The sequence below is a fragment of the Leucoraja erinacea genome, chromosome 29, assembly GCF_028641065.1.
Source record: "Leucoraja erinacea ecotype New England chromosome 29, Leri_hhj_1, whole genome shotgun sequence".
Taxonomy (NCBI): domain Eukaryota; kingdom Metazoa; phylum Chordata; class Chondrichthyes; order Rajiformes; family Rajidae; genus Leucoraja; species Leucoraja erinaceus.
Window position 1 is genome coordinate 30,639,383 of NC_073405.1, and position 24,876 is coordinate 30,664,258.

General features: G+C 42.5%; 1 protein-coding gene across 1 annotated transcript in view; it reads right to left on the reverse strand.

Annotated features, from left to right (window-relative positions):
- The window catches only part of LOC129711373 (alpha/beta hydrolase domain-containing protein 17B-like), a 72,893-nt gene that overhangs the window by 21,686 nt on the left and 26,331 nt on the right, over positions 1-24,876 (reverse strand). The window contains exon 2 of the mRNA XM_055658991.1: positions 16,343-16,537. Coding sequence (XP_055514966.1) covers positions 16,343-16,537 — 195 coding nt within the window. The remainder of the gene's footprint in view (positions 1-16,342; positions 16,538-24,876) is intronic.

Here is a 24,876-nt window from a genome sequence, read left to right on the forward strand (position 1 = left end):
TGTGTAGGATAGTGTTAATGTGCAGGGATCGTTGGTCAGTGCTGACTCAATGGGCCAAAGGGCCCATTTCAACGCTGTATCATTTGTTGTTCCGATAAAACAGTTAATCTAGAAAGGCTCTGGAACTAAGGGTGCCGGAAAATCAATGATGGTCTGATACTTGGTACCAAATTAAAAGATGGCAATCCATCGATCAGACAAAGGCCACCAGATTTCAGTCTGAGAACCACAGCGTTCACTGTTGTGGAATGAATTTGGCAGCTGCTTTTGGAGTCTTAACATGAACAATTAAACGGAGGAATGTCCAGTACATTCTGCTCCTCCAGAAGAAGCAATATGTTCACTGGCTGAAGTACCACATTGAGACAAATCTGCTGCACTTCCTTCATGAGTCAATCTGAACGCATCAGGAAAATAAAACAGCTCGATTGTATTCATGAGCAAGTACATTTTTCAATATGATGAGCCTGATTATTGACTAACAACCTCTCTAGCACTTAAAAGTTTAATTTTCCAAGGAGGATCTTCAGAAATGAATTATTTTACGGAGGTTGAAAAATTAAAACACAAAACAAAATTTGAACAGTTTCATATCTGTGATACTGGAACAAATGAAATACTTTAGTACAGCCGTCACTGGGCACCACACGTGTGCCCATACACAAAGCTGTGCACGTATTCAGCAGGAGCCGATAGCAGCCCAAAGATGAAGCTGTACTAGTATCAAGCAGGAGCCAGCAATAATTATGTCTGCTATTTGCCTGCAAACTGAAGGAAGGAGAGGGAGGGCGATCAGAGACGGCAGGATGACATATCAGGGAGCAGACAAAACAATCCTTTGATCTGACCTCAAAACATTATGTACCCACATCATGTCCTGTGCATAAATATCCTGTACCACATTTAAAACGATGCTATCTGAATCATAAGATCATATCATGAGACATAGGAGCAGAGTTAAGCTTTGCAGTCCATGGAGTCCACTCCACCATTTGATCATGGATCATCGATTTTTCCTTCTCAACCCCATTCTCCTACCCTCTCCCAGTAACCTTTAATGCCCACACTAATCAAGATTAATAATTAATTAATAACCAAATTATTCAGACTAATAAAAATACCCAACGACGACATCCACAGCTGTGCACGGTAATGATCTCCACAGATTTGCCACCCTCCGGCAAAATAAATTCTTGCCAATCACCATTCTAAAAGGTACGTCCTTTTATTCTGAGGCTGTGGCCTCTAGTCCGAGAATCTCCCACTACTGGAAACATCCTCCCCACATCAGCACTATCTATGCTCTTCATTATTCTGCACTCCATGTGCACCTTCTTTGCATAGGCTGTGTACATAAGCAACTGTTAAAATATAGATATCTAAATACTTTAGCATAATGTTCAACGGCCTTTTCTGCCCCATCAGCTATCCCATTGTGTGCCTGAATTCTATTTAGAAAATACATGCCATTTGAATTGTTCCACAGTGGCACAATGATAGAGTTACTGCCTTATAGCGCCAGAGACTAGGGTTCGATCCTGACGGTGGGAGCTGTCTGTACGGAGTTTGTATGTTCTCTCTGTGACTGCGTGGGTTTCCTCCCTCACTCCAGACATGCAGGTTTGTTGATTAATTGGCTTCTGTAAATTGTCCCGAGCCGAAGTGCCTTTTATCTACATTGTATCTCTAAGCTAAACTTAATATATGACTTGTTATGTGGCAAAATTAACCTGTCCTTATGAAAAACAGGCAATTCCACGATGAGAAATCCAGCAAGTATAAAAATCATTGATGTTCATTAAAATCCAAATATACTGAAGCACCCTACTGAGCAATTCATCTGACATAAAAATACATGACAAATTTTAGGATGTGGACTCAGTATTGAAATTCTTCCGAATATCTGGTTTGAAAAATATAAAAAAGCTTCTTCATCAACATGCAAAAAACATTCTGCAAAACTGTAAAAACATTCTTGAGCAGTCCTGTTGACTGCAAACATTCTGTACAGGGTCAAGACACAATTTTAATTCCAATGTATATACAATGTATTCAAAGTTAACGAGAATGTTACATTCCCTTAAATATTTACCATCTGTAATCAAACTCCCTTGTAAGCACCGTATTCAAAAACAGTAGGATTCTCTTCCTCGCAAAAATACTGAGATGTAAATCAAAAAAGTATTTCCATTGTTTTTTCTGAGAACATCCTTTGGTACATTGAATAAAATTCTACAAGTCTTCAGTAAAATTAATTTAATGATTTCACAAATTAGTCTTGTGCAGATTGGAAAGACAATCATTTATATTTAAATATAAATAATTAGAAAAAGCATGAATATGCACTTTTCACTTTAACAACTCCAAGACAGAAATAACCAGAAAACATTGGCGGCCTTACACCAGAGACCCGGTTTGGGTCCTGACTACAGGCTGTATGGAGTTGATACAGTGCCCTCCATAATGTTTGGGACAAAGACCCATCATTTATTTATTTGTCTCTGTACTCCACAATTTGGGATTTGTAATAGAAAAAAAAAAAAATCACGTGGTTAAAGTGCAAATTGTCAGATTTTAATAAATAGGATAGCCAGGTTGCAGTTTGCCAAGAAGTACTTAAAAGACCAACCACAGATCTGGAAAAAGGTCTTGTGGTCAGATGAGACGAAGATTAACTTATAACAGAGTGATAGCAAGAGCAAAGTATGGTGGAGAGAAAGAAGTGCCCAAGATTCAAAGCATACCACCTCATCTGTAAAACACGGTGGTAGGGGTGTAATGGCCTGGGCATGTATGGCTGCTGAAGGTACTGGCTCACTTATCTTCTTGATGATACAACTGCTGATGGTAGTAGCATAATGAATTCTGAAGTGTGTAGACACATCCTATCTGCTCAAGTTCAAACAAATGCCACAAAACTCATTGCCAGCGTTCATTCTACAGCAAAAAAATGATTCCAAAGCAACAAAAGAGTTTTTAAAGTTAAAAAATGGTCAGTTCTTGAGTGACCAAGTCAATCACCCGATCTGAACATGGTTTTTATATGCTGAAGAGAAAACTGAAGGGGACTAAACCCCCAAAACAAGCATAAGCTATAAATGGCTGCAATATTGAATGGCTGCAATGGTAGAGTACCACCAGAGAAGACACCCAGCAACTGGTAATGTTCATGGATGGCAGATGTCAAGCAGTTATTGCATGCAAAGGATATGCAACAATATACTAAACATGACTACTTTCATTTATATGACATTGCTGTGTCCCAAACATTATGGTGCCCTGAAATGGGGAAGACGATGTATAGGGTGATTTCACGAAAGGTCACTGGATCATAGATCCTCACCCACGTGACCGCAAAATCCAACTGGGGTACAAGCGTCACTTCCAGTACATGTTATTGATGCTGAAAACGTGAACTTTCAAACCCGTAAAAACGGCCCGTTTTTGAGCTGTAAATAACTGTGCCAGTCGGGGTGACCGCGAGGCACAGATATCCTACTTTAGAGTCCAGAAGATAAAGAAAAACGAAGGTAAAGACAAGAGAGCGCTGAAGGGAAGACAACAGCGGAAGTTGTTGGCCGTGCAGATATAAAGATCGAAAATATCGGGAATTATCGCGTTTGCTCACTGCATTTCATCAAAACATCAATAATGCCTTAGTTTTGATGAAATGCAGCGAGCAAACTCGATAAATCCCGATATTTTCGATCTTTATATCTGCACGGCCAAAAACTTCCGCTGTTATTTTCCCTTCAGCGCTCTCTTGTCTTTACCTTTGTTTTTCTTTATCTTCTGGACTCTAAAGTAAGATATCTGTGCCTCACGATCACCCCGACTGGCACAGTTATTTACAGCTCAAAAACGGGCCGTTTTCGCGGTTTTTAACAGGTTTGAAAGTACGCGTTTCTAGCATCAATAACATGTAATGGAAGTGACGTTTGTACCTCAGTTAAATTTTGCTGTCACGTGGGTGAGGATCTATGATCCAGTGAACTTTCGTGAAATCACCCTATAAATACTGCTGTAATTTCCACATGGTTAAACCAAAATGTATAAAAATGGCCTTTATTAAAATCTGGCAATAAATGCACTTTAACCACATGTGGTCTTTTCTATTGCATATCTCAAATTGAGGAGTATAGAGGCAAATAAATAAATGATGGGTCTTTGTCAAAACATTGAGGGCACTGTATGTTCTTCCTGTGACCTCGTGGGGTTTTTTTCTGGTGCTCTGGTTTCCTCCTACACTCCAAAGACGAATAGGTTGGTAGGGTAGTTGGCTTATTTAAATTGTAAATTATCCCCGACGTGTAATATATTGCTTGTGTACGAGATGTCCGCTGGTCAGCACGGGCTCAGTGGGCAAAAGGGCCCGTTTCCCTGCTGTATCTCGAACGTCAAGGCATAAGTAAATTCAGTAAATCCCAACGAAACATTACTGCCCAACCCATTATTCGGAGGATTACATGGCCAAGCGTGTAAGGAAATTTCACTACAATTATAAAATGGACCACTTCTGGAGTAGCCTGCCGTTCATCTGACATATCACGTACTATTCAGGTCACCTTTAGAAATAGTAGCATTGGAGACAGTTTGGAGAAAGTTTGCAACTGAAACTGAAGGGATTCAAAGCGACTTGGTAAAATTGAATTAAAAATTGGCTTGGCCAGATAAGACATAGGGTAGTGGTGTTGGGGGTTATTCTGACTGGAGGTCTGCGATCAGTGGTGTTCCATAAGGGTCAGTGCTAGGACCTCCATTGTTTATGTTATATGCAAGTGATTTGACAAAGTGAATTAGCAGAAGCCCACCTCAATTTAATTTCCAGTTTAATCAACATAAAAATTAGCAGAGTTATGGATAGTGATGAAGAATACATAACATAGAACAATACAGCGCCGGAACAGGCCAACAGCCCATAACCTTGGTGCCAAACATGATGCCAAGTTAAATTAATCTCATCTGAATGCACACGATCTACAAACCCTGTTTCCTGCATATCTATGCACACATCTAAAACCCTCAAATGCCACTGTTGGATCTGCCTCCATCATGATATTCCAAGCACCTTCCATCCTAAAGCTAAGGAAGGTTGTCATGATTTAGATCAGTTGTAAATAAGAGTGGAAAAATGGCATATGGAATTTAATCTGGCCAAGTGTGAGGCATTATATTTTAAGAGGTTAAATGCAAGAGGATACAGTAAATGGCAGGGTGCTTATTTAATATACTTAAGAGAATTTGGGTTCCAAATCAATAACTCCCTCAAAGTGGCAATACGAGTACATAGGGCGGTAATGAAGCTATACAGCACACAAACTTTATTGACATTGAATGTAAAAGTTGTAAAGTCAGGTCACAGCTTTACAAAACTTTACTTAGGCCACATTTGGAATAATGTGTCAGCTCTGTTCACCGCATTACAGAGAGGATGGGAATATTTGGAGAAGGTGCAGAAGTTCCACAAGATAATCTGAAGAAGGGTTTCGGCCCGAAACATTGCCTATTACCTTCGCTCCATAGATGCTGCCGCACCTGCTGAGTTTCTCCAGCATTTCCGTCTATCTATAAGATACTAATTGAATTAGACGGTATTAGTGATAAGGAAAGTTGCATAAACTTGTTCCCTTGACTGCTAACGCTCCAGAGAAACCAACATCACAGAAGTATATGAAATTATGAGAAACACAGACAGGGTAGATGGTCAGTCTTTTTCCCGGAATAGAAACGTCACAAAAATTTAGAGCTTTAAGCGAGAGGAAAAGTTTGAAAGGAGATTTACAAGGCAATTTATTTTGTGCATGGAACATGTTGCCAGATGAGATGTTGGAAGCAGATACATTGGTAATGTTTATTAGGCATTGAGACAGGCATTTGAAAGGACAGGGCAGGGATAAAAGGCATATGTTGTGCAGGCAAGCTGGATCAGCACTCTGAAGGGTCTCGACCTGAAACGTCACCCAATCCTTCTCTCCAGAGATGCTGTCTGTTCCCACTGAGTTATTCGAGCATTTTGTGTCTACCTTCGGTTTAAACCAGCATCTGCAGTTCCTTCCTACATCGGATTAATTTATGATCAGGACAGACATAGGGGGGAAAATACATTGTGCTCTATTTTTGACAAGATTATGGAAGTGTTTAAAGTCATGAAGGGTACAGGTATGATATATAGCTAGAATCTGTTTTACCCAAGTCACAGGAGTCAAGAATTAGGTGACACAAACGCAAGGTGAGTGGGGATAAATGTCAAGGAGATCTGGGTGGGGGGGGGGGGGGGGGGGGGGAGATAGGTCTATCCACACAAAGGATGGTGAGTATTTGTAATTAATTGCCAAAGGAGGTAGTTCCTGTTACAATGTTTAAAAGGCATTTGGACAGATACTTGGACAAGAAAGGAGTAGAGGAACATGGGCCCAATGCAGGCAAACAGGACTGATGTAGATTAGGATCAAAGTCTCCACAGATATGGTGGGCCATAGGGCCTTTTTTGGAAAACAAGCAATGTGGATGTGATTGATATCAATGCTAAAAGAATCAAATTCCACCGAAGAGTTATTGCCTACAAATTGGTGGGAAGGGTTGGGGGATGGGTAGGAAACCAGCAGGAAAAGATGGGGACCTGGGAGGTGGAGAGGAAAGATTAGCCATTTACATTACAGGCTGGATGATTGCCAGTAACAATAACTGCATCCTGGCACAGAGAAATTAATAGGGAAAAGAAATAACAGAGCATTATGTTGCTGGAGTGAACAGTTCCAGCCCTGTGGTGTATAGGACAGCTGTGAGAGCAGTTTCTGTGCCAATACAATTAGTATTACTGCAGCTCGGCCCTCACCCAGTGCCGTCTCGTGCTCTGTGTTCAAGCAATATCCTGTTACTTTTACCTCAGAAGATCAAACAAGACAATTCCTAATGTAATTTAGCCTGAATTTCAACAACAAGCCATTTATAATCATTACATTAATTGGAACATAACGTTCTAATTCAGAGCAGTTCCTTTTCTACTGCGGATGCAGTCACATGATAGCAAACAGACCCACACATCTGTTAACTTTACAAGCATCTCTGCAATGTCAGCTAGTTTGCTTCCTTCTTGAAGCCACACTTTTCCTGGCATGTGAAGCAGTAACTACCAGTAGCCTCAAGTACTTCTTTGAAATCATTATTTTCATGATTGAGGTCAGGCACTTGTGGTTGCTGACCAGACTGTGCAGGTTTTAACAGCTGAGCATGATCTTGTCTTCAATGTGACGAGGGAAGGAGTGAGAGCACCAAGGAGAAAGGAAGGAACAAGGATTAAGCTTGTGCATCGAAAAATACACTGGCCTCAGAATTTGCTTTCTGGGGCTTTCAGATCAGGGCTTGGCTAAAGTGGTGGACTGAGTTCTTAGGCTGCGAGTTAGGGGGCTGAGAATGAATTATTTTCCTCCCTCCAAGTGCAGTTGCAGAGTTTCATTTTGCCCAAAGGGGCAGGGGAGATATGGGTTTGTATGGAGGGGTGGAGGCTAGAATCTAGGGCAACTGAGGTGCAATAAAAAAAAAGTCAGATTACCATTCTCCATAAGATGCCTGCAAATGTCTTATCCAACAAAAATGGCGTTGATCAAACAACCTACATCAGGGAAAGGGATTGCCTATGGCCATCAGCCTTTGGTTTGGAAATGCTAAAGCTATGTTGCATAATTAAAGTTGGCTTGCCTAATTAAAGTTGCCTTGGCTTCTATATAATTAAAAGTCTAATGTTGACCACTTCACGTTTGCACTTTATATTGATTTTAGAAAAAGCGCTACCAGGTACAGCTGTGATTTTTGGCCATCTTACTCAGAGTCCCCCTCCACTCATCAGGTGCAGAGGATTTTTCACATTGATCAAAAATAAAAGAGTTATTAGTGTTTAAAAAATGTTGAGATTCTCTCTCCTGTCAATCACACCATGAAGGCCATGCCCCTTCTGGTGTGTGAGGGGTGGGGGGGGGGGGGGGGGGGGGGGGGGGGGGAAAAGAGAGGGAGATTATAAAACCCAGAAACATAGAAAATAGGTGCAGGAGTAGGCCATTCGGCCCTTCGAGCCTGCACCGCCATTCAATATGATCATGGAGTCTCGGCAAGATGGAGGATGGAGAGGTCACGACTCGCTGTCTTTAGTGGACTTGCACCTAGCTTGAAATGGTAAGAAACTGCACTTGAATTTGGTGACCTTGCACCCTGCTTGAAATGGAATTTCAAGGAATAGCCGTGAGTCAACTGCCAGCCCACCAGTCATGAGTGACTGGTGGCTGCCAGCACAACAGGCTTCAGTGACTGAGCGCCAGCCCAAGAATCCATTTGGCCCACAATGTCCATACTAGCCCTCTGGAAACCAGTCCCTTCAGCCCACAACACCCATACTAGCGCTCCAGAAAACCCACCCCCACCGGCCACCAATATTGGAATGGGTGGAGGTGGACTATTGCGTTGGGGGGCCAGCCCTCTCGTGTGATGCTGGGACCCAATGGGTCCCACTTAGTCTAGTATGTCAATAAAACTCGACCATTTGACTTTGAAGCATTCATGCATGGTGGGGGTATAATGTAGTCATAGAGTGATACAGTGTGAAAACAGGCCCTATGGCGCAACTTGCCCACACCTGCCAACATGTCCCAGCTACACAACCTGCTTTTGGTCCATATCCTTCCAAACCTGTCCTATCTATGTATCAGTCTAACCGTTTCTTAAATGTTGGCATAGTCCCTGCCTCAACTACCTCCTCTGGCAGCTTGTTCATACACCCACCACCCTTTATGTGGAAAACGTTATCCCTTAAAACAGTACTTCTTAAAAATACTTCAAACAAAAAAACATTGAAATCATACTTCCACAATGCACCAAAACATGATTTTAATACATGAAATTTCAAAAAGTCCCTATCGTGGTCCACTCCCTTCCCCCACTGTGTTGCTCCACTCTCTCTCTGGGTACTCCCAAGGCCGGTGATCAGTGATTGCTCAGCACCCCCCCCCCCCCCCCCCCCCCCCCACACCACTTTCAAAAATGCTCCGTGGCCCCTTCAGACTGAGAATACTGCCAGATGTGAGCGGGGAACTGAGGCCAGTTGTCCGTGATGTCTGGATCCCAATGTTCAGCGCTTCATGTTTCGTAGTTGGCTGAAGTTATTGATTTGTAATTAACCCGATTTGTAATTAGTTGACAAAACCTTAATTTATTAATCCGGAATATCCAGGGGGATGGGTTAAGTGTAATATTAAAATGACATGCAAGGTGTCAGGCTGTCTGTCACAACATACAGACCCGGTGACCAATTATTTCCTTCAGTTAAATATTGGGAAGGTAGCACAATTGTAATTTGCCCCTCGACTATTATGTTTGTTTTCCTCACTGACTAATTCCTTTTGACGGGTTGAATAGAAATGTCCCCAATCTCGTTGTTTTATTAATTGAACACGTAGATGAACATCCTCAAGGAGTGTTATCAGATGGAAACCGATTCAGATGCGATGTTTAAGAAGGGGTATATTTTAAAGGAATGACAGAGATGCTTGCAGGGGAATGTGTGAGGAGGTTATTATTTGTCTTTAGTTTTAGCTTGAACCAAGACATCTGAGCATTCAAAGTATAATATAGTAATTGTGCTGATACTGACTCCAACCAACCACGTAATGAATATCATCCATTCCGGAGGTTTTATTTTTCTGATGCCATTTAAACTCACTTGGATTTCAATCACTTCAATTGAAAAGTAATTGGGAATGGGGAGCTTAGGAACAAAAATTTGCCCTCGGTACATATTAACTGTAATATAATAATGTTGGTACGTGCAATCGAAACAAAGATATTTTTTATCATTGTTGTGTTATGAATACCACATAAATAATTATGCACTCTTAAGATCACATTTAATAGAATATTGCTTAAATATATAGTTATTGGACTTTGCATTTCGGAAAAGTCCCAGCTGAGAGGAAGACAGCAAAATACTGAAAATATTGGGGGTGAAAATGACTTCAGGGCAGTTTGTTAAGAAAATGAAGGTAATGGTAACAGAATACTTATACAGCTGAGTGAATATAATTTTATGGATGAGAAATTGTGTTCAGCCAATTGATGACTTCTTTGACAAAGTAACTAGAATGATAGATAACAAGGAAGCCAATGGATGTAGCAAATTTTGTTATACAAAACGTGGTCTGTGAAGTGCCCCATAAAAGATTACCGCATTAGATAAGCACCTATGGACTTGAACGTAATAGGTTAAGTCCAGGGGTCAGATATGGGGCTTTATGTGTGGGCCAGATATATTGTCAGTGCAGAGGAGCTAGCAGCAAGGCCAAGTGTGCATCCAGAGTCAAAGTCTGGAATAGTACTAGGTGTGCAATCAAAGCTGGGACAATGGGAGTGTTCAGCGCTGGGAACCTAAGCAGGTAAGCAGCTATGATCAGTGTAGAATAGGGGTCAGATGTAAGGATGGACTCAGGGTCAGGAATGAGAGAATTTATGCAACTGGAGTCAGGGTCAGGAGTAGTACCAGGTGTGCAGTGAGACCCAGGTTGGTCAACTTATTTGATCATAATCTAATTTCCATACATGAATATAAGAATAAGGGGCAAGCCATTTAGAACGGAGACGAGGAAACACTTTTTCTCACAGGGAGTTATGAGTCTGTGGAATTCTCTGCCTCAGAGGGCGGTGGAGGCAGGTTTTCTGAATGCTTTCAAGAGAGCTAGATAGGGTTGTTAAAGATGGCGGAGTCAGGGGATATGGGGAGAAGGCAGGAACGGGGTACTGATTGGGGATGATCAGCCATGATCACATCGAAGGGCCGAACGGCTTACTCCTGCGCCTATTGTCTAATATACCAAGCATATCTAATACATGTGCTGCACCTGGTGATTGGAGCCAGACACAGAGAGACAGAGACACAGAGAGACAGAGACACAGAGACACAGAGAGACAGAGAGACAGAGACACAGAGAGACAGAGAGACAGAGAGACAGAGACAGAGAGACAGAGAGACAGAGAGACAGAGACAGAGAGAGAGAGAGAGACAGAGACAGAGAGACAGAGACAGAGAGACAGAGACAGAGACAGAGAGACAGAGAGACAGAGAGACAGAGAGACAGAGAGACAGAGAGACAGAGAGACACAGAGACAGAGAGACAGAGAGACAGAGAGACAGAGACAGAGACAGAGAGACAGAGAGACAGAGAGACAGAGAGAGAGAGAGACAGAGAGACAGAGAGACAGAGAACAGAGAGACAGAGAGACAGAGAGACAGAGAGACAGAGAGACAGACAGACAGACAGAGAACGAGAGAGCAATTATATGCAATTATAACAACAAATTTTTCTTGAATATTTATACCATTTTTACAGCCCTAGTTCATGCTTGTTAAACTTGACCTCTTCTTACATAGCAACTGGTTAAAATACCCATTTAATTCCCATGGAAGTCTTAATTAAACATCCATTTAGGGAGACAGAATTGCTTCTGTTCCTTTGTTCAAGAATCTTTAATTTAAATCATTAAGGGAAGTGTTCACATTTGCAAATTAGGTCACTCCCATCACAAACTGACAGAAAGGCTTGAGGCAAAATATGCTATTCTGATGTTCATGTAGTTCTCAATAAAGTTATATGCTGTTTAAACCGCACTGGAACTGGAGACTAAACATTGCAGAAGCAAATTTTAAATAAAAAAAGAAAATGCAAGAAATACCCGGCAGCTCAGATAGTATCCGTAGAGAAGAGAAAAAGTAAATGGCCTCCTTTACAGTGGAGAAACCAAGCATAGATCATGCAACCACTTTGCAAAATGCCTTGGTTCAGTCAGCAAGACTAATTGTGATTCCAGTTGTCAGTCACTAATTTGTCAAACCAGTCCTACCCTGACCTTCTGTTGACAGCGTTTTATACCATTCCGACAAAGCACAATCTAACTTCAAGGAACAGCGTCTCATATTCCAACGTGGCAAATAGTATAGCTCAGGATCCAACATTTTGTATTTGTATGATACTCAGCTGCCCAAGATAGCATGACTTCTCAAACAAAGTTCTCGCCCCTCATGCCAAGTAAATACATTTCAACTGGTGGGAAAAAGCAGGAGTACAGCAGTTTTCACCCTTTTCCTGTCTCAAACACCAGATTTCTGCTCACGAGTTTAGTTAAAAATTAGTTTCAAGGGCAGGATCGGAAATGTTAGATTGGAAACTCTCTCCTCAATGTTCCTTTCTGTCCCACCAACATAAGGATGCATGCTGTCTGCAAATACAAAGTCAGTCAATTGGCACAGATTTGCTTATAACAAGTTTTAGCTGAGGGATTCCAAGAGAGCTGTAATAGTTATGATAAAATATGGAACGCTTAGATGTTGCAGCATGACGGTTAAATTTACACTATTAAAATACCACGTATAGAACACAAAAAGGTTTCACAGTTGCTCCTCTGGGGTTAGAATGGAACAATCGCTGTTCCTTCAGGCCACTTGAAGCTAATTTAATCAATTCATAATCTTTCAAAAGATAATTAGCCAGGAGGTAAGGATAATGTGTACAGAGGAGGTTGACAGGTGTGTCTTTGAACTTTGATTGCATCAGTTATGTTTAATACAATTTGAAGATTATTTTCCACAGACAAAGCAGGCGCCAGTATACCCCTGGTTGATTGATTAAAAAAAAAAGCAAGGAGTCACTTTGAACTTTGCACAGCTGCACAGGATATATCCCACTGGAATCACCGTAGAGGAAAAAATACCTTGTTGATGCCACCAGGAGGATTACCCGAAAATCATGCAAGCCATTATTTTTAATGTATTGATATTTTACATTACATTATCAAAAACAAGGCAGCGTAGGTTTAAGGTGGGAGAAAGGAGCTTTAATGGGGATACAAAGGCAGTGTTTTTTTAAATATACAAAGTAGTTGCTGCAAGTGGATGTGTAAGTATTTAAACCGGCACTTTAATGGCTACAATGCAGTGCAGATGTGCAAAGAAGATCAGCATGGACAAAGTAGGCCGAATGGCCTGGTTCCGTGCTGTGTGGCTGTTTAATGATGTAATTTGGTGTCTCACTCTGATGTTGTGTGCCCCATTCTGTACCTACCACAATTTAAATGCCTGTTGTGAATTGCAAATGCAGGTTTAAATACAGAAAACTGTAATAGTGGTGCGCAAGAAACTTTAGCTTGGATTTGACTCCCTTGCAAGTTTCTAGGTCAGCTCAGAGATGGAGATAGAGAACAACCATTGAAACATCCTTCAGCACATGACTTAAATGTGGCCCAGGATGTCCGTGCCCAACATGATGCCCGGTTAAACTATCTCCTCTGGCTGCATGTGATTCATATCCCTCCATCCTCTGCATGTCCACGGGTCTATCTAAAACTTGTAAATCCCACTATCGTATCTACCTCCACCACAGGCAGCAGGGTCCAGGCACTCACAACTCTGTGAAAGGAAAACGTGCCTGCATATCTCCTGTCAGTTGTGCCCCTCACCCAAAAGGGCCCGTCCCACGGAACGTGTCAAGACCGTCACGCTTATGCAACCGCGAGCTGGATAGACCATCAGAGCGTGCACACACACACATCGCAAAGGCGGGGGCCAGGGAAAGCGGGGGAACTCTGAAATTCACATGGTGCAAAGCCAAGGTGATGCCCGCGATGAACAGGAAGGTTAAAGACAGCTAGCATAGTGTACTAGTGTACGGTAAATCCTTTAAAAGAGCGGGGGGGGAGGAAGAAAGAAGGGGAGGAAAGGAGTGGAGACACATTTAAGAGGCCAGACAACTATTAATAAGCCAGAGATACACAGCTGTGAAGTTTAGCGAGGATTTAACTTTACCGGTCTGTTTTCCTTGGTTCTATAAACTCGTGCTTATGTTTTCCCCCCCGCATGAGCCAATTAAAATGCTTGGTCGGCAAAGGAGATTACCTATGGCTACCTCGACTACCTATAACTACATGGCGAACCCGCTACCATTGCACTACGTTCAAAATAATCGATTTTCTCCACGCCGACCAATTTTTACTTGCAGAAAATTTTTCATCTTCTTGAAAAATTTTCCTCAACCAAACCGAGGCTGCGAGTACGCGGGAACTTCTCTCAAGCATGAAGGAGAGTTATGGTGACCACCTACGACCACGTGTCGACCGTTAACTCTCCTAAACTTGCAAATTAGGTCGCCATAGTGGGACAGGCCCTTAAAGCTATTCCCTCTAGTGCTTGACATTGCCAAAGCATTGACTACACCTCCACACCTCCTATGAGGAATCCATTCCTCAATTTCACATCGTTGCTGCAAAATGAGACTTTTTACACTACAACATCAGAGTTTACTCTTTAGTAAACACAGTTTCCCCCCTGTTGATGGGTCCCTCAGCCCTCACCCGGAAGTGGCGGTGCTGTGAAACGGCTACGGTCTGTCTGTTTTTACTTTTTTGTGTTGTTTTTTTTTGTCTTGTTCAGTTAAACCTTTGGTTATTAGGTTTGTGTTATGTGTGGGAGGGGGGGGTGAAACAGGGCTTTCTGTCTTTCCCTTCGGGGGAATGCGACTTTCTTGTCGTATCCCCCTTCTCTTCCCCCCCATCTGTGCTGAGGCCTAATGGCGGAGCTGGTGGCCTCCAACCTGCGACCGACCTCGAGGCTCTGGAGGTAGAGCCGGCCAGGACTTACCAACGCGAGGCTGGCTGTCTTCAAGCTCTAGATCTCAGCTTATCCACATCAGTGAGACCAAGCGTAGGCTCGGCGATCATTTCGCCGAATGCCTCCGCTCGGTCTGCAATAACCTACCAGATCTCCCGGTGGCTCAGCACTTCGACTCCCCCTCCCATTCCGAATCAGACCTTTCTGTCCTGGGCCTCCTCCATGGCCAAAGTGAGCACCACCGGAAATTGGAGGAGCAGCATCTCATATTTCGTTTGGACAGTTTATACCCCAGCGGCATGAACATTGACTTCTCCAATTTCCAGTAGCCCTTATTGTCTCCTCCCCTTCTCAGCTCTCCCTCAGCCCTCTGGCTCCTCCTCTTCCTTTCTTCTTCCCGACCCCCGCATCAGTCTGAAGAAGGGTTTTGGCCCGAAAATTTGCCTATTTCCTTCGCAGCATAGATGCTGCTGCACCCGCTGAGTTTCTCCAGCACTTTTGTCTACCTTGATTTTCCAGCATATGCAGTTCCTTCTGAAACATCTTTCCCTGATATTTCCATCACCTTCAACATGATTCCACCCACCAATGGTCACATTGTCCCATCCAGACCCCTTTTCACCTTCTTCAGGGACCCCCCCTCCACCACCACCATTTTAACTACCTTCCCATTCCCGTACTGGCTTTTCCATCCCAGGCTACCTTCATTGCCAAAGTGAAGCAACACACAAACTGGAGAAGCAGCATCGTGTATTCTGATTTTGTAGTCTTCATTTTGGAAACTCTCATTTTCTCTCCCTATATCCCAGCACCTTAACAGACATTATAACTCAATAGACAAACAATAGACAATAAGTGCAGGATTAGGCCATTCAGCCCTTCGAGCCTGAGCCACCATTCACTGTGATCATGGCTGATCACATTCAGCACCCCGTTCCTGCCTTCTCACCATATCCCCCGACTCCACTATCTTTAAGAGCGCTACCCAACTCTCTCTTGAAAACATCCAGAGAATTGGCCTAACGCAGAGAATTCCACAGATTTACAACTCTTTGGTGAAAGTTTTTCCTCATCTCTGTTCAAAATAGCCTACCCCTTAGTCTTAAACTGTGGCTCCTGGTTCTGGACTCCCCCCAACATCAGGAACACGTTTCCTGCCTCTAGCATGTCCAATCCCTTAACAATCTCATGTTTCATTAAGATACCCTCTCATCCTTCTAAATTCCAGCGTCTACAAGCCCATTCGCTCCATTCTATCGACATATGACAGTCCCGGCATCCCGGGAATTAACCTTGTGAACCTATGCTGCACTCCCTCAATAGCAAGAATGTCCTTCCTCAAATTTGGAGACCTACACTGCACACAATACTCCATGTGTGGTCTCACTAGGGCCCTGTACAACTGCAGAAAGACCTCTTTGCTCCTATCCTCAACTTCTAAAGTTATGAGGGCCAACATGCCATTCGCTTTCTTCATTGCCTGCTGTACTTGCATGCTTACTTTCAGTGAGTGATGAACAAGGACCCCCAGATCTCTTTGTACTTCCCCTTTTCCCAACTTGATACCATTCAGATAATAACTGTTTTTGCCACCAAAATGGATAACCTCAAACTCAAAATACAGGAGCCCGCAGCAAAACGAGAATTTTTTACTTCAAGTATTGATCTCCTACAAGGTTCAGTAATACAAGTAGTAAAACCTACCTGGTCCTCAATGCCTGCCATGCGGCATCAATATCTGCATACAGATTCTTTTCAGAAGGCTTCCCATTGCTGACTCCATACCCTGAGTAGTCATAGGAGAAGATATTACAGTTGATCCTGGTGCCAAGACCGATGTAGAAACTGCTCATCTGACCCAAATCCACTGCATTCCCATGGGAGAAGAGAAGGGTGAACCTGGAAGCAAAAAGGAACATATTTAGAAGCTGATATTAATGTGCTTTTATTAGCACTAGCCTCTGAGGTGCATAGGATCTACAGGGAACACAAAATGTGTTTTTGTACACACTTTGGGGAACATTATTTAAATAATGAGATGGGGATTCCTGAAGCAGATATGTGACATAGCTGAATTTAATTGTGCCCCAAAGAGCAGGTTGTTCACAATGTCATACAACTAGGATGAAGTTACTATCTTTCCAAATTTATTGATCCAGGGCATCCAGAAATTGAAAACTAATATCCAAGTCTGTTAGGAAAAAATAAAACTAATCAGTGCATTGATAAAATACCTTTTTGCAAACATTTGCATCTCGTAGTTAGAATAATGTTGAACTTGGGGAAAAAAAGTTGTCTGTTTGTCTTTATTCATCTGCTGTGCTGCTGCAAGTAAGAACTTCATTGTTCAATTCGGGACATATAACAATAAAACACTCTTAACTCTTGAACTAGCCAAATACTTTTTTGTAAATCTGAATCTCTAGTTCCTCGTGTCTCCATCAGAACCTACTCATTTTTCAATTGTTGCAGGCATAGGGGTTGTGGAAGGCATGCAAAAAAATCTCCAGGAAAACAGGCAGTCATATCTTAGGACTTTAAAAATTAAAGTATAAGAGACACTCAAACAGTCCTGTAGTACCTACCTATCCATTCGACAAATCCATTCTTAAATGAAAAAATAGGCATCTAAGTTATTCCATGTTAACTATTTGTTCTTTGACAAATTCTGCACGGTTTGCTGAATATTTTCATTGTTTAAATTTATTTCAGATTTCTAGCATCTCGTTATTTGCGTAAAGGAGAAATAGAGAACTAAATAGAGCTAGACAGGGCTCCTGTAAACACACAGCTTTGACCTAATAATGCAATATTTTTCCTTGTAATGTCCATTCATATGAGCATAAATTTGCAGGAATTACTGCTTTGAACACTGGAATATTGTAAAACAACAGCAAAATAATCCCCACATTTGCATCCCGTTTAGTCTGTCTATCAATAATCATGTAGATCACAATCACCAGTAGCATTTTGTTTGCAGATTTAATAGTCATTAACATCACAACAAAGGGCTGTTATAACTGTTTATTATTCGTGCACGTGGCATTTATGATGGCTTATTCTAATGACTGATTTAGTCTTCCATTTACATTAAATGTCCTGTAAATAATAAACCACGATTTCCAAGTACACAGGCCCAACGACTTCCCAGCACACCATCCATAGTCAACGAACCAATTATGAGGTGCTCAGCTCCTGAACACAGACCCTTCACGTAGTATTTTTGCTTCTGGCCTTCAGGCACACAGAGATTAGTTAGTAGCATGCAACATTGGCATGGAGTTTTCATGTCTTGAAGAGGCTACAATTTACAATCTATTCAGCACTGACATAGATTGGGCAGTAAAATGGTGAAGCAGGAGAATTGCTATCTTACGGTGCCAGAGACTCGGGTTTGATCCTGACTATGGGTCGTGTCTGTTCGGAGCTTGTACATTCTCCCTGTGACCGCATGGGTTTTCTCAGGTTGCTCCGGTTTCCTCCCACATTCCAAAGATGTGCAGGTTTATAGGTTAATTGGCTTTGGTAACATTGTAAATTGATTGAATTGAATTGAATCCTTTATTTGTCATTCAGATCTTTCGGTCTGAACAAAATGTTGTTGTCTGCAGCCATACATGTAATAATAACAACACACAATAAACACAAATTAACATCCACCATAGTGAGTTCGCCAAGCAGCTCCTCACTGTGATGGAGGCAAAAGTCTTAGAGTTACTGTCTCTTCCCTCCTCTTCTCCCTCTGCGCTGAGGCGATACCCCACCGGGCGATGGTAAGTGAGTCCCGCGGTTCAAGCTCCGCGGCCCTGGGGTGGTCGAAGCTGCCGCCCTCCAGTCCAGCGGACGCAGCTGTTGCCACGGGAGCTCTGGAAAACAGGCACCAGCCTGTGACCTGCGAGCCCCCGACGATGTCGTCCACTGGCCCGCGGCCTGCCCCGGATTCAGGCCACCGCCACCAAAATGCCGCCTCAGCCACCGGAGCACTGTCTCCGCCCCGCGCCGTCTGCCCTCACCGGAGTGCCGAGTCGTGCCGCTGCCCGAACGTCGCTGCAGCTCGAAGATGGCCAGCCTCGCGTGGGTGAGTCCTGGCTGGCTCTACCTCCGGAGCCTCGAGGTCGGTCGCAGGTTGGAGGCCGCCAGCTCTGCCATTAGGCCTCGGCTCAGGCGAGGGAAGAGAAGGGGGATACGACAGTCGTCGCATTCCCCCGAAGGGAGACAGAAAACCCTGTTTCAGCCCCCCCCCCCCCCACACACATAACACAACCTAATAACCAAAAGTTTAACTGAACTAGACAAAAAAAAACACAAAAAAAGTTAAAACAGACAGACTGCAGGCGAGCCGCAGCCATTTCACAGCGCCGCCACTTCCGGAATGGCGTGTAAAATAACCTCGTGTGTAGGATAGTGTACGGGCTGATTGCTGGTCTGCGCATACTCGGTGGGCCGAAAGGGCCTGTTTCTGCACTGTACTTCTAAAGTCTAAAGTGAAGATGTGTGCTGCAATCTTTGTGTTACCATTCCAATATAAAACATTTATCACATTTCTTCATCCAGTTCTTCACGTAAATGAATAGACCAAGTACAGACGTGTTTTACCACACAAAACAAAATAAAAGAAAGAATGCCGAGATAGAATGACTTCTTAAACCCACCCTGAAACACATGCATCTGCCATTCAATCCAATTGCTAATTTAACTCATTTGGTATCTCCCTGACAGAATCATTCCCTTTGTTTTTCCTGTTTCCCCATAATCCTCCTTTGTTTTCATGTTTTCTCTCTTTCCTAGTTCCAAAGAAAGGTGGGGGACCTGAAACATTCATAGTTCCTTTTTTTCACAGTTGCTATCTGATCTAGGCTTTACCAACATTTTCTATTATAGTTTTAGTTTAGTTTAGAGATACAGCGTGGAAACGCGCTTTGGCACACCGAGTCTGCACTGACCGGCAAACCCCGCACATTAACACTATCCTACACTTTTATTTTAGGATTTCCAGGACCCGAAGCTTTTTGATTTTCATTTACCAAATCATCACCGTCTTCATCTCCAGAAGCTGAACAGGACATCGTGCAAATACAAAAAAGATCTAAATATCCACAATTCACATGACTGCACCATTTTGATTCATGGCTTCAAAGGAAACTCTTTTAGGTTGCGAATACCGAGAGCTAGAACAGGTCTGAAGAAGGGGCTCGATCGCAAACGTTACCTCTTCCTTTTCTCCAAAGATACTGCTTGACCCGCTAAGTTACTCTAGCATTGAGTCTACCTTTGGTGTAAATCGGCACCTGCAGTGTCTTTTTACCCATGAGCCAGAACACATATCACAGCAAATATAATTTGTATATCTCTTCATAGAATAAAACCCAATATCTCCTTCAAATTTAGAAACCAACCAAAAGTGGTCTGAAGGGTCTCGAGCCAAAACAACACCTATTTGTTTTCACTAGAGAAGCTGCCTGACCTGCTGAGTTACTCCAGCTTTGACTAAACATTTAAGACAACAGAATTAATATAGAAGCAAAGGTTACACAAAAAAGCTGGAGAAACTCAGCGGGTGCAGCAGCATCTACGGAGCGAAGGAATATAGAAGCAACATGGGAGTTCAAGGAGGGAATCCCAGAGTTTAGAAGTGAAGCAATTAAAATCAGGTATGTATAAAAATGGTGGATCTTTCAGAATGATGCACAGAATGATGAAGAAGAGACCTCCAAAAGGATTTGAAAAAATGCTATGAATTTTTAAAAGAAGCCTTTTTGGGCTGGATGCTGATCTACATTCATGATAGGTGATATGGTGCTGGGAAATAAGCTACAGAGTTTTAGATCAATACAATGTCAAAGGCTTCAAGAAATGAATGGGGATAGAGAAGATAACATGACCAATCATGAAAAAAAGCTGAAGACGGGTTAATTACATCCCTTTATCAAAGAATTGGCCCAAAACTTTAACTGTTTTTCTCCATCAATGCTACGTAACCAAGTATTACCACTTAGGTAATAAAGGAACTGCAGATGCTGATTTACCAAATAAAAATGCCGGATTAACAGCATCTCCAGAGAACATGGACAAAGGTCAAGACCTTTCTTCAGTCTGAATAAGGGTCCTGATCCAAAATATCACCTTCATAGATGTTGCCTAACTCACTGCGTTACTCCAGCATTTTGTGTCTTTATTTCTAACATCTATTGTTTTTATTGAATCACATGGGATGTGTAGCATTGATAAAGGACATTTTGTCACTATAGTAGGGTGGCACGGAGGCTTAACGGTAGAGTGCATGCCTTAGAGCGCCAGAGACTCAGGTTCGATCCTGTCCACGGGTGCTGGCTGTATGGATTTTGTACGGTCTCCCAGTGAACTGCAAATGCTTTCTCCGGGAGCTCCGGTTTCCTTCCACACGCCAAAGACGGGGTTATAGGTTATAGGTTAATTGGCTTGGTAAAATTGTAAAAATTGTCAGTAGTGTTAGTATACAGGGTGATCACTGGTTGGCACTGATTACAGGGGCCAAAGGGCCTGTTTCACAGCTGTATCTCAAAACAAAACTTGAAAGTAGAAAACTTTGTCGATGCATTCCATATGCGATTTGAAAAGGAAACGAGTTGGCATATCAAGGCATCAGGGATTCGTGAACGAATGGAATTTGCAGATAGATGGCAGTTTTCAAGGACGGGGCGAGTCAGTACGTTTTTTTAAAGGGTTGGGGAGGGCATTGTAGGACAATTTAAGAGAAAAGAGGTAATTATGAGCAATGAACAGGAAGACAGTAGAGGAATTTTATGGCACTTGTTACCCAGCAGTTTAGTGATGCAGGCACATTGATTAATCTGAAGTGTCCTGTCACATTTTGGAGGCATAAGCACAGAGACAAATGCTGTTGTGCACTTGTGCTGCACCCAATCACGTCACAGGTTACACAAGATGCTGAATGGGCTGCCACACATCTATTCATTAAGATGGATTCATTATACGCAAATATTTATTTAATTACTGCAACTGTCAGTGCAATATGTGATGGTCAGCACAAAACAATGTATGCAGGATGAAAAGCAATGGTATAGTGGATTTTGAATTCATTTTAAATTCATGCAGGCCATAAAACTCGAGTGGAACGTACAACTGCTCTTTAACAATGTGACATCAAGTGAAAAGGCAATCATTTATCGCCAATTAAAAGGAACCAATGACTGATCTACTGTTAGAAACATCAATAACCCTGTCAGATTAATTCTAAGCACAAGATCTTGAAATCCCCACTGCATTCCCGCAAGACTCGCAACAAACAGTAATGACGCAACATGCCAGGATTTAAAGCGACTTCGCAACAAACCCCTTACAATTGGGAATGTAATGATTATTTTAATCAGAATTATTATCCTGCAATGATTTGAGGACATTGCCTGTGATTCTCTTCATGTCTCAGGAGTTTATTTCAATACCAGGTTTGGAGAGAAAGTAATGTAGCAATGGAATCAAATTTTGTACAGATGGCTACGATACAAAGTAATCAGTCACATATTAATTCATTAAACCATGCACAGCCCCACTGTAGACATTACCAGAATGACACTTCAATGTTTCCCAACTTTTAAACGATACTCATTAAGACAGCTGATACCTCAGCTCAATCTCGGCTTTCTCGCCTCTTCACGTGCCAAATCTATAATTTAGCATAGCCCAAGCCTACATTATATTTTTGGTAAACAGTAAACTAACACGAGCCCTAATCCATTCCTCCCAGATTTACAGTAATCAGTATCACAAATCCGATGAGAGGCGAGGCCTTCTTATTTATCATCATCATCTTCGAAAACATCAACAAGCCTTATAATGAATGCTATGTATGACAGTGATCGCAACGTCTAGCGAAGTGTTCATCCACACTTTGACAGGTCTTGTTTTTGGTTCTGCTGGAGGGCCACAGCCCACTCCTCACCTAGCAAACCAGGTGGGGGAGACGGTTTAGTCGCCGACTTCCTGATCACAGAGCAGGTAGCGCGGGGTTACATGGTACCCGTGGCTGGGGAAACTCCCCCTGACCTGACATATTTAACTCTACTTGTAAAAGGTCCTAGTACTTTGGAGAAAGATTTATTGTTCCGATGCATTCAATGTATGTCTCCAGGCACAATTGTCACCGCTATCAGTGATTACGTGGGCTCTATTTTGATAATTTCTACGATACATTGATGAAAAGTATTGCTGCACGAGTATCTCACTGCGTTGTCAACTTAACATTGGTGTAACAGATCGTGATGGCATAATTGCAAGTTAAGTCATTGTTGCAATTTTTTCCCCCCAAAAAGAAAATTATCTTTCCAGAGAAATTTTGTTCTCAACAATTTGGGGTCACCCCTAACTTTGAGTTTATTCTGACAGAAAAATACAGTTCCCAGAGCTATTCATCAGAGCTCTAATCTCTCCTATGTAACATAAGAGAACAGTACAGCCTGGGAATAGGCCATTCGGCCCACAGCGTGTTTCCACCCAAACTTGTTCCAGAACTCCCTTGCAAACATTAAACTACATTCGTTCAGCATATTTTTGTTGAAACGATGCACTTGTCTCATGACCCACACAATGTGGGCAAGTGGAAGAAAGCAAATAATGCACAGCCAACATAAGGTACCAGTATTTCCGCAGACTCACCCATGGTGGTTGGTGCTAGGATCCTCTTGTCATTATCTGCAGCAGCTTCACATTTTCTCCATCTGTTCCTTGACAGAGTATTGCTGTGTAAGTTGCATTAAGCTCCAATCACCTTGGATGCGTAGATTGGCCATCAATTCATACCCCTGCTCCTGCATGAATTAACAGATACAGAGGGATATCCTTTTTAGGCAGAGCCCTGGTACTGTTCCTCTGCCTAAAGGCACCATAAGTAGATGAGGTTTAGAACTTAATAGGTCTCAAACAAGAAGCAATTACTGCCAATTAAACATGACCTAACTAAACACAAATCTGTTAATTTATCCATCCCATTCTGAATTGGGTTTAGGCTGCAGGGCAGCTTTATAAAACAGCAGCAAATGAACAACTCACAGATGTCACAACTGTCTATCCCAATTCTACAACTGCCCTAACATTGAAGATGAATATAGTCCAAAAAACTATAAACGGCAACTGACAGATTTTAATCTTTGGTATCGGGAAAGCTTTGTCTGCAGTAGTACAGACCAAACCACATAACAGGCCAACCCACCTCTGCTGATGTCCTTTGCCTCATTATGTACAAATATACAAATAATGTTGTATTTATTACACACATTTCCCTCACTATTAAACAGGATAAAATCTATTGAGGAAATAACCTTTCAAATGGATGCAAAAACACATTGGCCTGAGGGTCAGCAGTTCCATGGAGGATCATTGGGCAGCTACAGGTCATATAGCAGCACATCATGGACTTATGCCCTCACACATTGCAGTGCCCTTAAAGCTCCCGGCGAGCTGCGGCCTTACCTCAACAGCAGGCATGAATCGCCCGCCGCGGGACCAGGAACCCCCCCTGGAGTCGTTTGAGGCTCGTCTCCTGCTTAATCTTGACAACCGGGAACCTGGGTGGAGTCAGCGATGAATGCTGGATAAAGGGTGATGGTCAGGAGGAGAGGATAGGTGCCACTATGACAACGGACCTTCAAGGCCAAGATAAGAGTGCACTCTTAAGAACCTTAAAACTGTGTGCACACCATAAAAAGTGGTGACGCTTTGTGTGCTTTTGGTGAAGTCAACTATTATATTACTATCATTGCACTTTTGTACTTATTTATGATTGTGCTTATCTATAGTATGATTTTACTGGATTGTATGCAAAAATTACAAATTTCACTGTACTTAGGTGCAGGTGACAATAAAGTTTCATCATCATCAAGTTGGTTTCCTTCTTATAGACAAAATGCTGGAGGGGACATGCAGTATCTCTGGTGAGAAGGAATGGGTGACATTTTGGGTGGAGATACTTCTTCAGACTGGGAGTGGGAGATAAGGAAGTGTAAGGTGTGAAAACAGGACAAGGGGAATGCGATCAAAGGGAATGTAGAATAGATCATTGTTAACTGGGAGAATGTAACAACAAAGCAGAGATAAACTGTACTCGGAGGCAGTCAGACTGGTCAGAGAACTGGGGAGGGATGGAGAGAGAGGAAAAGCAAGGGTTACTTGAAGTCAGAGAAGTCTATGTTCATACCGCTGGGGGGTAAGCTGCCCAAGTGAAATATGAGGTGCTGTTCCTCCAA